This window comes from Amphibalanus amphitrite, unplaced genomic scaffold (assembly GCF_019059575.1).
Source record: "Amphibalanus amphitrite isolate SeventyFive unplaced genomic scaffold, NRLGWU_Aamphi_draft 000407F_arrow, whole genome shotgun sequence".
NCBI lineage: Eukaryota > Metazoa > Arthropoda > Thecostraca > Balanomorpha > Balanidae > Amphibalanus > Amphibalanus amphitrite.
This window is the reverse complement of record NW_024881901.1, coordinates 168,132-183,273: the sequence shown is the minus strand read 5'-3', so window position 1 is coordinate 183,273 and position 15,142 is coordinate 168,132. Positions and strand designations below refer to the sequence as shown.

At 50.3% G+C, this 15,142-nt stretch overlaps 1 protein-coding gene across 1 annotated transcript; it reads right to left on the bottom strand.

The window, feature by feature from the left end:
• Positions 1 to 11,749: 11,749 nt before the first annotated feature.
• On the bottom strand, positions 11,750 to 13,624 carry LOC122390758. Its single transcript, XM_043384012.1, has 2 exons — positions 13,500 to 13,624; positions 11,750 to 12,575 (listed from the first exon to the last, which is right to left on the bottom strand). Exon 2 carries the CDS (start codon positions 12,562 to 12,564, stop codon positions 12,094 to 12,096), a length of 471 nt encoding a protein of 156 aa, XP_043239947.1. The 5' UTR covers positions 12,565 to 12,575; positions 13,500 to 13,624; the 3' UTR covers positions 11,750 to 12,093.
• Positions 13,625 to 15,142: the final 1,518 nt, after the last annotated feature.

Sequence of the window (15,142 nt, the reverse complement as noted above, 5' to 3'; positions counted from 1 at the left end):
CGTTCGGGCGCCGGTCCTCATGATGGAAGTGTTCGTGCGGCGGATGTCAGCTGTTTGTGCCTCTGACGGACGGCGCTCCATTCGGACTCGCTGGCAGGCGGCGCGCGCGGCAGGGGCGGCGGCGCACGCGCCCTATCGTCCGCCGTCGGTCACGACTCGATCGGCGGCGTTAATTGATTCGTCGGAGGAGCGTGCGCGCTGTCGACGCTTCCTCGACAGGGGAGCCGCGGACAGGTGGGCGCCGCCTCCCGGCGCACCGGCCAGAGGTCGCCGGTGTCAGACTGACCGCGGGCTGGCCCCGGCGCCCCGGTAATTGTATGACGCAATCAGGGGCCGGAGAAAAACGGCGCCGCTGGCTCGTGTGCCGGCTGTCATGGCGCCGCCGACGGCCGCAGCTGATGAATCGCGCTAGGGTCGTTACAGAGCTCGATAAATTTCATATTGGCTCGTGTTTAATTTCAGTGGGTGGAACTCATCAACTCCAGCTGGGTTAATCAAGCGACCAGAAATTATAATTGAGATGTTAAATGGGTGGGCGAACGCTACTCCTGCCACTTCAGGCATCGACGGTACTGCACAAGGCATAGGACGAAGGCGGCACCACGCAATATTACCGTGTCATTGATGGTGCAAATCACGATACAGACTCTGGCTGATTAATAACGCGCTTAAAGTAGCCTCATCCTAACGGTAAATGCCACCCACTTTTTGCAATAACACTTAAACCGAGCCGTCACAGCGGGACTGACTGATCCTGACTACACTTCAGGAAAATGGGATTATGCAATGACTCGTAAACCGCAAAGTCCAATCTGTCATTGTATCAGTTTACCGCCTGACGGAGCCGTCAACTTAACCGCAGTGGTAAGCGCTGAATAGCACCAATAAACAATGTTTTAGATTTAAGAGCCGACTTCTGTTGGCGCCACATCCACTTGGGCAGGAGGATTTCGGACGAACAGATGACGTCACTCCGGTGCCAATCTGGTCAGATGGTGGGAGCCCGCCATCGCACCTGGTCGTCTGCTCTTAGCTAGCCCCGTCGGCGGACAGATTGTGTAGTGCTCGTCACGCGCGGTGACGTCCAATGCACCCGTGTCAGCCAGCAGCGTCATCCGCGACACATCTGTGTCACATGACACCTGACACCGCCTGGACACACACTGACATATCGGACACGACCTCACTTGACATACCGGAGAGCACTCGAGTCCAGCCCCGCGGATTACTGGCCGGCCAATCGACTTTTAATCCGTGGGAGCGCTGCCGACCCGCCACGTCACCTGACCTGCACTGAGAGCTCTCTGACAGCGGGCCTTGGACGGCAACGGCCCGTCATACGGCGGCCAGTGCGCTCGGTAAGTGGCCCGCCGGCCGTCATGGGACCCGATCGCCGGCCGCGATACCTCCTGTGGTCGTTACAGAGCAGAGGCCCGCTCGGCGCTCCACAGCGCCGCTCCAGCGTCCTCGGCGACCAGTGCAGCGGCAGAGCTCACGACCTGCTGAGCACGTCAGACCAGATCAGATCAGAGCGCTGATGAGTGCACCGGAAACGCCTCAGCGCCGCCGGGAGCGCCCGACGGCCGTATGTGCGGAGCACACGGCTTGTGACGGGGCACGCCGGGCCGGGCGGTGCTCCAGTACGGAGCACCGCCGTCTGTGCTGGAGCACGCCGTCTGCTCCGCTGCAGGTGGCGTCTGCTCGGCCCGTCACTGCCATGTGGAACATGTGGCGTCCCGAGGGCCACGCTTACCTCACCGCCGCGCTGCACCGGCCCGCCGCCCTATCTCCGGGCACATATTGATTTGCAAGGTCCGCCGGAGGTCAGGAGCGGGAGGAAGGGGGGGGGGGGCGAAGGCCACGCGGCCATTCATTGGCCACGTTATCAATGGCGCGGGCCGTGGCGCCGGATTACCCGAGATCAGCGCGCGCCACGGGCGGTCTACCGGTAACAAATGGACGCGCCCGCCGGCCGCCGACGCCCGGCCGCAAAACAGGCAGTGCCGGTGACCCGCGCCGACCCGGCGCCGCCGCCGGCACCGGCCCAGGGATTAGCCGGCGCGGTGTGACACGACCCAGCGGGATGTGGAGCGGGGGCGGGCGGTCCCCCTCCGTCCGTCCCTGGCACACCGCCATACGGTCCGCCCCGTCACCGATGTCCTCACAAAACTGGCCACAAACGCCCGGTTTAGGGTCGCCACTGGGGCTATCCATTGACCACTTCTCTTCGGCCCACAGTTACGGCTGGGTCACTTATTCACAGCCCCAGTTCACTGCTACTTTCCACGGTTTAAGAGCCTTCTGTCTATGGCTCTGGTCCTCTCCGCACCTGGTTAGGGCAGAATGGAGCGTCCCCATCCGCCCTGTGGCCTGCGGTCGGAAGAGTTTCCTTTGGCCGCTGAGCTTTGTGACAGACATTGAGGTCCGTTGCGGAGTGAAGTTTGCACTCAATTCAAATCCGGCCGTAAATTTGGCTTATTTGTCAGTAATGATGATCACGGACAGCAAACGGCTCCGGTGGGGTCCCCGAGCCGTCAGTCTCAGTCAGGCTTTCAGCTGCGAATATGGCTCTTCAGCTGATATATCTATATGGGTTTTTATATCACATCGTTGCACTTTCGGTCTGAGATAAGTCTCGGGAAACCTCAACTACTCACAAATAAGTATTCTAACTGCTAAATGCAATGCATCGCTCGCTATCCTATTCATTTATGTTCGCTTTGGTGTGAAGTAAGATCAACGTAAATAAGATTATATTAGCGATAAACAGCATTATCTAACCAGTACCGATTATGGGTTGTATGAACCACAGTGTAATTATGTCGTAAATGTGGTGAAATTCCCTATAGCTTTGGCAGGCTGTAAGTACCGTCCAAGCAGTTGCACCTTGCACCTGTGTGTTTCTCTATGAGTAAAAACTGCTGAGCCGAAAACTTGTTTGAAGGTGGGTCTTAGGCAAAGTTGTCAAAATTATCTAAAGCATTGCGAAGCTCCTTGACTACTTACAGAAGCTTCTTTTCGTCCTGTTTACGACCACCGAAACCCTTCAGTCGCGCTCATAATCATCGCTGATCCTGTACAATCTCCAAATAATACATTTTGCATGCTGCAATTAATTACTTGAAATAGAATATTATATAAAGGACCCTCACAGCTCCAACTTCACCACAGTGTAGCAGCCGTTCTTGACGCACTTTAGGGGAGAGTGGTGCAGGAGGCCCCCCCTTAAGCTCAGTTGCTATTTTTTGACAACTGATAATATTTAAGAGCTAACGTGCGCATGCGCTGTGAGCATGCATCATTTTCCCATACATATTTGCATTCAAAATGAATCTAGAGGGTACACAAACCGTAAACTTTAACATTTTGGAAAAAGTTGCAAAAGGGCCTCTTACACTATGGGTATGGTAAGACGCCCCCCCCCCCCGGGGTTTTACAAGTCAAGTCGATTTGTAAAAGACGCTTTGCGAACACAGCTGCAAGGCCTTTTATTTCGAAAAGCTAAGTAAATACGGTGTTATCGAAACCAAAAACACTTCCAAAGCGCTCGAACAATGCGAAAACTAGCACAACCAAACGCTGATGACCAACGAAAATTGTACCTATTACCTCTTAGAAAAGAAACAGAAAAAAAAGAAACAAAAACAAACTCCTTGAAAAAAGAATGCCACGCCTGCCGCAGGTGCATGCGTTTTATCATCGGGGGCGTTTTTTATCGGGGGGCTTTTTATCATCCTCGAAGGGAGGGCCTCTTAAAAAAATGCAGTGTTTTAACGTCACAATATTTACGGTTTATGAGACCTTTGCAGCGCACCAGAACAGGGTCTATTCTGAAGCTAACATGTTACAATTTCGGTGAGATAAGATTGTATTTGATAGCCATTGTTTTTTCAGATATATAAGGGTGATAAAGATGCATATATCTAGCAAGTAAAGGGGCAAAAACAGAAACAGACTTACCAAAAGTCGCTGCGACGCACCTGATACCTCAGGTTTCGTGAGTTATTGTTTCAAGAGGGCTTCTGCTTTACAAGAACATTAAAAAATAAATAACATAATTGGTTTGGTAAAAAAAGCGATGGGGCCTCTTACCGACCCTGGGCGTCTTACACGGATCTCCCCTACTCCCAGTACCGCTGGTTACCCCAACCCAACCGCTGTGTTCACATAGAAACGGTCCGTATACCAGTAAGTAGCTTCGGCATATCGACGATCATCATATTTACTGAAGCGCATCGCTCCATCCGAACACATCGCGAAGTAATGTGTGACGTTTCATGTATACTGTTGATAGAAATGACAGCTATGGCCCGGTGTGAAATATTACGTTGGTCTGCTATAAGAAAACTTAGCATACTGCTCGGCATATCTGGACATTAGGGTGTGTCATATCTAATATTTTTGTCTCAGATCAAGCGCTTCCGCGGATATTCCTTGTCCCTGGGTTCATTGAAGCCCATTGGCACTGTTCTTTTTTCGCTGCACCGAAAATTCAGGCGGCGCGGGCCCAATCAATTTCGACATTTCCCGTGGCGCCCGGCGTTGAAGTCTCCATACTGAACACAATGCGTACCGTAGCGCTAACACCAGCCATATGACTCGCCTTCGGCCTGTAGCGGCCAACACCGTTTGACGGTTAAAATTCGATTGCTCTTTCTTGTTTAAATGGACGTCGGACGAAACATACCGTTATCTTAATGTGTTGAGGCCATTCAGGGACCCACAGATGATTCATATCATCTGCAGCCTTGGCAAGACTATCTTGAGTGGGGCAGGGAGAATGAGAGCACGGATGGACAGAGGGCAACGTGAGCGGGGTCTCGGGTATCTTTCTCCGTCGGCAACACAATGTGTCGGCTTTCGAGTCATGTGCTGTCTCTCCAAGGCACACGAGCTTGCGAAAAACGTGGGTGAGTCTGGTTTCAGCTGCGGCGTGAGCAGCTGAAACGATAACAAAATGTTTCGCGAAGCAAGGCGAAACATTTTGTTATCGAGTCTCCCAGTGTGCTGCCGGTAAATCAGCTGCCTATACAAACAGAGATGTAGTGAACTATGTGAGACTCTTGGCAGGGGATAGAAAAAGTGAGCGGACAGTCACTGCATGTTTACGTGAAGCAGCGGAAGCGGTGGTTGCAATGTGGTCGAGTGAGGGCATACCAACGATACAAATGCACAATGTGGTTCGGAAGGTAAAGCAATTCTACGAAAGATTTCGCCGATCGAACAAGGTGCCCAAAAGAATGCGGGAGGGACAAACGAAACAAAGTCTTTCTGAAGCGAGTCTGTTTCGTAAATCGTAAGCTTTTTGACATCGCCCGCTGCCGCTGTAAAGATCGGCGAAGCTATACCTGTCCACTTTCAAACCGGGTACCGCCAGCGGAAGTAGCATTCCTTCGAGACCAGAGAGGAGTTCGGAAGATGAGACTGGGTGGTGTGGACTACGAGGAGACGAGGAAACGACGTAAGACTGCGAGCCTTAGAATGAGACGGGAGCGGAACGAGGGGAGGGGCGACGTAGGTCAAGCTGGTCCTTCCCACCTCCGTACCTATTCCAACGGCGTCAATATCGACGAGACGGGCCAGGTAGACTCATCGGCAACGACCGACACCAACGACAGCAATGAAGACGTCACAAGTGAATTTGAGATGAAGGAATGCATCAAAGACTCAAACGATGATGATATGACAAACACTGCACTGGCAGCTGACTGACAGGTATGGTTTATCCAACCGTGCTGTAGCGGCCGTCATCAACGGTTTTCAGATGGATCTTGGTCGCGTAGCGAGCGGCAAAAAAGAATTGCTGGTCGATCCGAAAAGTATGGAGAGAAAGATGCCGGGTGAGACAAATTACAGTGGCCGCGCGGAACCAACAACACAGCGATGCTGAGCTCAAGGCCATGTACTTTGATGGAAGGTATGATCAAACTAGCACGGGCCGAGGCGGCTACAGGGCAACTGAGGAACATGTGGCTAATGTAGCAGAACCAGGAAACGAATATCTCTCCAACTTTACGCCAATTTCGGGTAAAGCCATTGATCAAGCCAATGAGCTGATAAACGTTGCCACTCTGGCTAATAGGCTGCGATGGCGCGGCTGTCAATACGGGCACATCTGGTGGAATATGCCGACTTTTGGAGCTTATTCAAGAGAAAACGGTCCATTGCTTTGTTTGCCAGCTGCACTCGAATGAGCTTGTACTCAGGGAAGTGTTCCAGAACTTGGACGGCAAAACCAGTGGACCCGGATCATTCACGGGGCCGTTGGGCAAGACAGCCGGCTGCTCCGTGCACCGTCTTTCTCCCGTGAAGTTCCGACCGGTGAGCGGCCCAGAGCTGGAACTGTCGGACAACATCATCGCCGACCTCAGCAGCGACCAACTCCTGCCGTATCAGCTCACCAGAGCCGTGCGGACGGGCAACATCTCCGCAAAGGAGGCCTGCAAGAAAATCGGTCCCCTGAACCATGCAAGGTAGGCAAATGCTAATTCAGTTGAATACATTTTGCTATTGAATGGCAAAGATGCATCTTTTCTGTGTAACCGTTGTCTAAACAGAGGATACTGTCTCGTTTGCATTGCTTACATCCGTATTGACAGCGTCTGTCGACGCTAACAGGCGAAGACGCGCGCGGCTGGTGTTAGTGTCATCAAACGCATTACGCCAAACATGGAGACTGCAACGCCTTGCGCCACGTTAAATCCCGAACTTCTTTCAGCCGGCGCCGATCGAATTTTCGATGCATGGAAAAAAAGAACTGCACCAATGGGCTTCCATAGACACAGGGACAAGGAAAATCAGCGGAAGCGCTTGATCTGTTTCTAGTGACACACCCTACTGGACATGATGTCACGCATAAATGTTTGCCAAATTAACCCTCGCCCGTATAGGGGGGGGGGGGGTCGAACGGACCCCCCCATGGTTTTTCGCGAATAACTCGCGTAAAAAGCGGCCGATCGCGACGAAACTTTCAGTACCCTCGCGTTAATCAATTTTACATCTACTCTGAAAATTTCATGACCCTGACCCCAATGACCTTTGACCTGTGACCTACTTTTCGAGACCATGTTTGGCCGGAATCGCGATTCGGCGTATGTCGGCTCGCATTAGCCGCGCGTTTGCAGTCTTTTCGTGGTTTCAAGCGTTCAAACATGTGATATGATGTTGCCCCCATGCGTTAGAGTGGGTGTCAAGGTCACCTGAAGGTCAAGTCAGGTCATTGACCTTTGATGACCTCGGTACACTTTTTCGAGTTTTACATGTTTCTAGGTCAGTTTTTGCAGCTGAATTCGAATTTAGCAACCATTTGAACATTTACGAAGTAGTTTTGGTGCCTTCGTAACATGTTACGAAGCTATCAGAGGCGGTTGACACCTACTAGGAATACCCGGCAGGACCCCTACTGGTTGACCTGACCTGACCTGACCCGACCCGGACTAAATGCATGAAGACATCATCTGTGATCAAAACTAACATGATATTCGTGATCAGCACCCCGAAAAACCCCGTAGCAGCCACACTTTACGACGTTCTAACAGGTCCCGATTTTCCCGACTTTTGGGTCATTGACCTGACCTGCAAGGTCAACCAATGACCTAGGACCTTAAAATTAGGTATCATCGGCTTCCTCTCGTCACGGGCAACACGCTCGTTTTTTCCGCGAAGCTCTAGCTCGATCAGGGGCGAAACGGCAAGGGGGGGGTCCAACGGACCCCCCCCTTATACGTTCTCGGCTGGAAAAACACCAATACGGGCGAGGGTTAGCAGAAAACTGCCTGGGAAGAGGTATTGCTAAAGCTACGGACAACAGACGGTGCTAGAATTTGTTCCTGAGCCAGTGCAGGTCACAGGCTATACTGGCTGCTAGGGCGCAAGAGAGCAATTAACATTCTTTTGAAGAAATGTTTGTAACTTACTCGCTACGAAGACGGACCTGAGCGTTATGCAAAAATGCTTTATCTTCACTTGAATTGTTTACGTATCCACACGATTCGTGTGCTTATGATGGTGTAAGGTAGCTTTGCTTATGGCTAGTGAGCTTATAAAGCCAGATTAGTGATAATTGCGAACGTGTTTATGGAAAACAAGATAAAAGCCACCCACTTAAGAAACTCGAACTGCACCCAGTATTTCCCGGCAAAGCCCTCCAACAAACATTTTAGGTAGCTGGTGCGCATTGAACGACGCCACCGGATACGACAACGACGCCAGACGTGATGACATCACCGGATGTGACGTCATTACATTGAAATGACGTTACAATGGGCAGATGTCTGTCGTCTGCAGTCTGCATCCCGTGCGCTGACAGTAACAGGTGCGAGGCTGCCCTCTGTGGCGGGCGTTACCGCGACGGGTCACTAGGTCACGTCAGTACGTCAGGCTCACGTCAGACGGGGGACGTCTGTGGGTCTGACGGACCGGCGGCTGGTGGCGCCGCCGTCTGAGAGAGACGACCGGCCGGCGCCGGGTCCGGCCGCTCCCCAGTCCGGTGATTTACCGTCCAATCATCATCTGCCGCCCGGTCCTCCGGATTGTGGCCTCCGATGACGTCAGAGGTGCCGGAATGCCATCGAATGGCGACAGGCTGCTGGAAGCTGCGAGGTTCCAAGTCCGAGAAAATATGGAGACGTTCTGCTATGCGAAATGGGTAAAATTACAAAATACAAGGCTCGAAGAAAGGCTAAGCTTCGTCTTTAGCTAACCGTTTCATGAGGATGAGCAGCGCATTTTAGCTCCGTCAGGCCAGGCGTCATGTGAGAAGCCTCAACGGTTATTTCAATTTATTACCCAATTCATAGACAAAAGAAACGTTCTATTTTCATATTAGCGGATCAAACTTACAGGTAGTTCTACCTTCCAAGCTGGCGAGATATGGAAAGCAAACGATATTATCCATCAGGCTGTTGCGAAGCCAACGTTACATACCTATACACTATACAGTTAACACTTATTCAGCAGTGTGTTGAGTTTCTACGATAACGATTCCGTAGCATATTAAAAAAATAGCTCATTGTCAAGAGCTTCATAAATGATTACAATAAATGTTACAATAAACAAACAAATGTCATGCTATTTTCGTCACAATTTCCGTGAGACTGGTGCCTATTAATGAAACGGGCTCCGACTAACGACCATGCCAATGCCAATAAGTTTTTTTTTCTTATTTCGTCATCTTTGTAATTTGTCAAGAATCTTAACTACTTGAACGCTTTTTGGTCTTAATCCTACCATGCCTTCCTCAATAGCTTGACCACCGATTTGCTTTTACATGACCACAGCGAGCGCAGAAACCATCAGCACTAATATCTGATGAGGATTTCACTTATCGACTGAATAATGAATGCGGCAACCGTTGGGATTTCCAAACGATACTGGACCACCCAGCGAGACTGGGGCCGGAGAAGCCTTTTACCCTGCCTCGGATCCACCACTCGCGATGCATTCCAGTTCGGTGGATATTTCGCCGCCGGTCTAATGCAGTCAGTATCGGGGGCCGAATCCGACACGTGCCTTGCATTGCGGGACATCGCCCGGCGTGGAGCGTGCCGAGATGTCGCGTGCCCTGGACCTTGGAGACACGGGTAACGCGCCGGCACTGTGACCTATCCGTGAGCAGCCGAGGAGACGTTCCTGGTAGTCCAGTCGCCGAAATCGCTCCGTACGGTGTGAAATATAAACGCTACTCACTTTCAATAAACTATCTCCTTTCCAACCCTTATGTAATTATATTGCTCTATTTAGATTTCAAAGATAATCTTGGTGTCCATATGGCTGTCAATGGCCATCCCTCAGGAGCTCCGCGACTGCCCGATAGTTGCCAGGAGAGGTTTGAACGTTTTTCATGTGATACACTGAACTTGTCCATTGTTCAGTCAATCTGAAAAAAAAATTTCTGTTGAGCTGCAGCGTCCACGATGGTCTGAAGTCCTATTCCAATGAGACGACTTCAGCGCAGCACTCAAGCAGAACACAATTGACCGGTCATTGTCCCATTTCATGTCGATGCCGATCTATCAGCGCAGCCGGCATTACATGTCATGTTGAGATGGGTCTACAAATGCGGACGGTATGCTCGTCTAATGCATAACTATCAGCGCCGGAGAGCACGACTCCCTGCCAGCGATCTGGCGATGATTGACGTGACTTGGACAGTGGTGAGCGGGTACAGAGCACTCGACCTTGTACGCCCGCGGCGAGGCCACAGCTAACACCCTCGGTCTGTTCTGTCCCGCGACACAGGACGATATGACCGATGACGACCGATCTATCAGACACTGCAGTCGCGGTCCCGGGTCACTGCGGAGGTCATGAGTGGTGATAGAAGGGGTGGCCTGGCATCCTCGGTTGACTGATGACTCGCGGACTTTTTACTGAAGTTTTCCCATCTAGAGGTCATGAGGTGCTGCTTGAGAGCTGCATCGAGCTGTTTCAGCGCAATATGATTTCTGGTCACAATGGAAGCAATTCGATTGTTGAAACCTTTTCGCATAGATTATGTATTGTTTGGTGTGCTCAGGCACTAAACAGCTCAAGTGAATAAATGGCAATTGAACATGTTTGGAAATGCCTGGAACTCATGCATAAAGCCAAATTCCTTGCGAGGCTGAATGTCTGATTCGGAGAGTACCCTAGACTGCAGCACTGACTTGGACGATAGCTGGAGACTGCAAAAATGGCTAGGAAGATACCAGGGTGGAGACTGCAACCATGACCAGGAAGCTAACAGGACGGAGAATGCAGTCATGACCAGAAAGCTAACAAGTCGGAGACTGCAATCATGGCTAGGAAGCTAGCAGGATTGAGACTACAACCATGCAGCTAAGAAAGAAGAATCTAACAACATGAACATGGAGACCGAGACTGTCACCTAAAAACTAACTGCATGGAGACTGCAAAATATGACCAGGTAGCTAACGACAGGAAGTCGGCGCTCTCAAAGGCAATACTGGCAACACATTAATCACCTCCGTAAAACACATCGATTTTACAGGTTCGACAGTTGTCATTTGTAATAGGACATCGGATCCGAATCGCTGAATATTTGAAATATTTGGAATATGCCTAAAAGGCTAAAAGCTGTTCCTACTGCCCAGTGCTGTATCTGGTGAACGCTGCCTTTGAAATATATCGGCGTTATTTATCTGGGAGATGGCCCCATGACGTTTCTGAGTGACGGCTATCACGCAATGCAATTGAGTCGTCCCTGGCGGCTGTGTGGAAGTGCATTCTGGACACGACACAGGGCCGGCTGATTTATATAAATGCAGTTGACGTAAGCTAATGGAGAGACAGCTCTCGGTCCTCTCTGGCTTCGTCTGCACTGGTATGTTGACCTGCATACTACATCGGGAGGGTGGGCGAGAATAAAATACCGGCCATCAACCTGTCGAAACTCTAATGGTTCTCTGATAGACAATAACTCAATAGTGTTTGACTCTGCAATGCCCGCCTGCTTCTCCAGGAAATAGTGAATAAGTATTCCGAGCCGAGGTGCGTCTCACGGCATTATGCATTCAGCTGGAGTGTGATCATTTAACATTATCTTATCGTGCCGGAGACACTCTTGTCGCGTGTTGGCCTGTCGCTGGCCGTGATAAATAATGGACTCCATTCCATGTGTCGGATGTCGTTAGTAAAGGAATTCGACTTCAAACATTCCTCCTGCAGAACAACGATGTAGGATATTCATCTCAGGTTATCTCTTCACTGTAAGGTGCAAATTGTGCAGACACTGATGAAAACACATTCAGAAGCTTAGTTTTTTATTCAGCTTCGTCAATGATCACAGACGATTTGTCTGGAACGGTGCCAAAAGCATAGGTAAAACAAGCCAGAAATAACAAAGTCGCCAAAACAGTGGTCTAAAACGAATAAAAAGCAGTCAATGTTAATAAAAGTGATGAGTAAAATAAGCGAACCAACGCATTGATGCCAAACCAAACGACGGGTGAGATCAAACGATGAGATCGGAGAAAGACATTTGAAGGAGTGTCGAGATCAGATGCGTATCGCTGCACCGCTCCTGAGCGGCAGGCGAAGCGCACAGTAGCTGCCTCTTGTCGGTGTTAGTCGGTCCAGCGCCGGTGTTGGTCGTTAAATTTTGACGACAGTGGTGACTATTTGCTGGTCGGGCTGCCAGTTTTCTGGGAGGCACTGCATGGTGGCCGATCTCAGCTCGGTGATGCGGGCGGCCATCAGAGGCGGCATGGCCAGTCCGAGTCGATAGAGCAGCAGCAGGGCCAGCCACAGGTCGGGACAGAGCCAGCGGAGCGGGCGCGCCGGCAGCAGCGCCGCCGCCAGCGAGTAGCCGCGCTCCAGCGGCACGCCCAGCACCGGCAGCGGCAGGTGTTTGCGCAGCGGCCAGGCCGACCAGCAGAGCGCCAGCTGCAGCGGCCAGCTGAACTGCCAGCCGTCCTCGGCGCCCTCGCAGAACCAGCGCGCCCAGTTGAAGCCCAGGCTGATGCTGACCAACATCACCAGACTGGAGTCGATCAGGCCCCACTCGGGATCCGGCGGGCCCTTGGCAGCCGCGGGGGCCGGCTGGCTGACCCGGGGACGGCGCATCGCCGGCCAGTCTGGATGGGCGGGGATACAGACAGGTCAGAGGCGTCCCACAAAGCGACTACAGGTCAAAGGACCCCCCAGAGACAACAATATTTCCGCAGAGGAATTATCAGACCTATACTTTGCGGTAATGTAGATTGTAGGTGGAACAATATAAGTGCAGAGCAAGCTCGGACGACATAATTTAAACCCATGTAAGCACCATAAGTCGATTACTAAAATAACTCAATTAAATCGCACCTCTTTGTGCTACCGCAGAGGGCGCGCAACACATCATCTGAATACCTGCGCAGTGCACATTTACATTCTCCTCTTATGAAAAGCCACATATGTGTACGCCCACGAGGTTAATCAGTACCCGGAGCGTAATCCCGACTCCCGGCTGCCCGCTGACGTACTGGACTGTGACGATCGTAATGGCGCCGTAAGTCGGCACCGTGCGTGGGTACCCGGTCGCTCATGCAGCCGTCTGGCGCGTGGGCCGTCAGCAGAATGCTTCACTGGCTCCACGTCAATTTAGCGATTTTATCGGGTATTTTCGAGCATCACGACTCTTGTTACGTAGGTGGCATGCGATTGCAGCGTGCCAACCCAAACAGCAATCCAAATTATGACGTAATGCCGCAAAATGTATGCATATTGTCATTCAAGGAAGCTCATAATGGTGCTCAAACTATCACTTTACGATCGATTATTACTATAATTATTACTATTATATTATAATTATTATTTAGATGTGCTATATACTATATTATAGTTTAGATGTGCTACTCACGTCTAAAGGAAATGGTAATGAAAGTTAATTACCAAACGTGTTGCAGAAATTGGTCAACTGAGCGACCAATAGGAAGCTAAGCATTAAGAGAATGGCAATTGTCTGAACAGTTTAATCCCCCGTAAAATACATATAGATAGAATTCAGCGTAGATACTTACAAAACGATTCTTCCCGTCAAAGATCGGAGAGCGAAGAACGCCGCTGGCTGCCGCCCCTCCCTCGACCCCTCCGATGTCACCGTCTGACTGACCCGCCGTGACCCGACCGGCCCCGCGTCTGCTCCGGTGACCTCCGCACCGAGGGCTGCTTCATAAACTGAATGACTGTATTCTACGAAAACAAAAATAGCTGCTGAAACTATAAAAAAGAAGAAACAGTTTTATAGAAAGGAAGCTCAGTCTCTGCTCAAATGTGTACACTTCGATAGGTGCATGACTCCCATGAAATAAAACTTTATCAGATACTTTCAGATTTTCGCTATTTTGTTGCACCTAATTCTTTAATCCTTTATGACAAAGGCCTCGTAGGTCATACGCCGCATAATTTACGGCCCGTTTGAAAACCCGGTCGGTTTTGCTGCTGGAGGGTGTTTAACACCCCCTTGCATAGGTGGAGCTTTGTGCCGAGCTGGGGTGCCCGAGCTCTCCCAATTCCACGCCGGTTTGGCTTTGGAGCCGTAACAGACGGCAGAGGTCAAGGTCCCCGCTAGGGCGGCGGCGGATTAGTGTTACCCGGGCACCCCCAGGTCGGCACAAAGTCCCACCTATGCCCGTTTGCGGTTTTTGGCGAATATCTTACCCCGCCGTTTTTGGCACATCTTATCATACTCTCTTTTCTGCACTTGTGAACATTTCTAAATCAGGTCTCTAAAGGTCAGGTCACAAGGTCGTGTCAAGTGACCACACCTCAGGGAAGTTCTGATGCTTCCCATATAGCTGCACCAAGGAACGGATGGACGAATCACTTTGAAACTTTCAACAATCGATAATGGTATGCATAAAATGCATCTATTAGAATTTTGATATCCGTGACGTAAGGTCACGTCAAATTTGTCACCTCTCCATTATAATTCAATGGGAGAACATTGGAATTCGCCTTTTGGACGAACGCCATGCCAAACACTCAAAAATCTGGTTACAGGTAAGTATAGAGTATTGAATCGAATGATTGCACTCGTGACCCCCTCTTTCTATCCGAGGTCATCCCGGGTCACGAAAAACATCGAGCAGTTTTCGCTAAAAACGTTTGATAGAGGCATCTCAGGCATGATAGAACGATGAAAGCATCTTAGATGTGTTTCACACCTAAGAACTGGACGATGCGGATCAACTGATATCCACATCACCTATTTTCGGACAGGTCATAACTTGACCTGATGTCAGATCATAGTTCATTCGACGCGTATCGAAGAGCGGTAATAATGCCGTAATAATAATAATGCCGGTAATAGTAAGCTCGTGCAAGTTTTGCTTCAAAAGTAAATGCAAAAAAAAAACGTTTCCATAAAAACGTCTCTTTCGGCAGTTTTTGTCTTCTGCAGGCTAAACCGTAAACCTTGGTTCAAATCTGAGAGAACTGCTCAGGAAGAGTGTTAAAAGGGGCTCCAAAAGCGTTTTTCTGCGGCGCTCTATCTCTATTTATTTCTGAGTAGTGCGCCAGCTTGTCGAAAATTACTGTAGAAGGCGAAATTTTACCTTTGATGACTTCTGCTAGCCTCTTAAACCAGACGTAGTAGTAGAAGTAGTAGTAGAGTTTATTGACACCAGGTGCATGTACAAATGATGTAACTTTAAATAGAAAT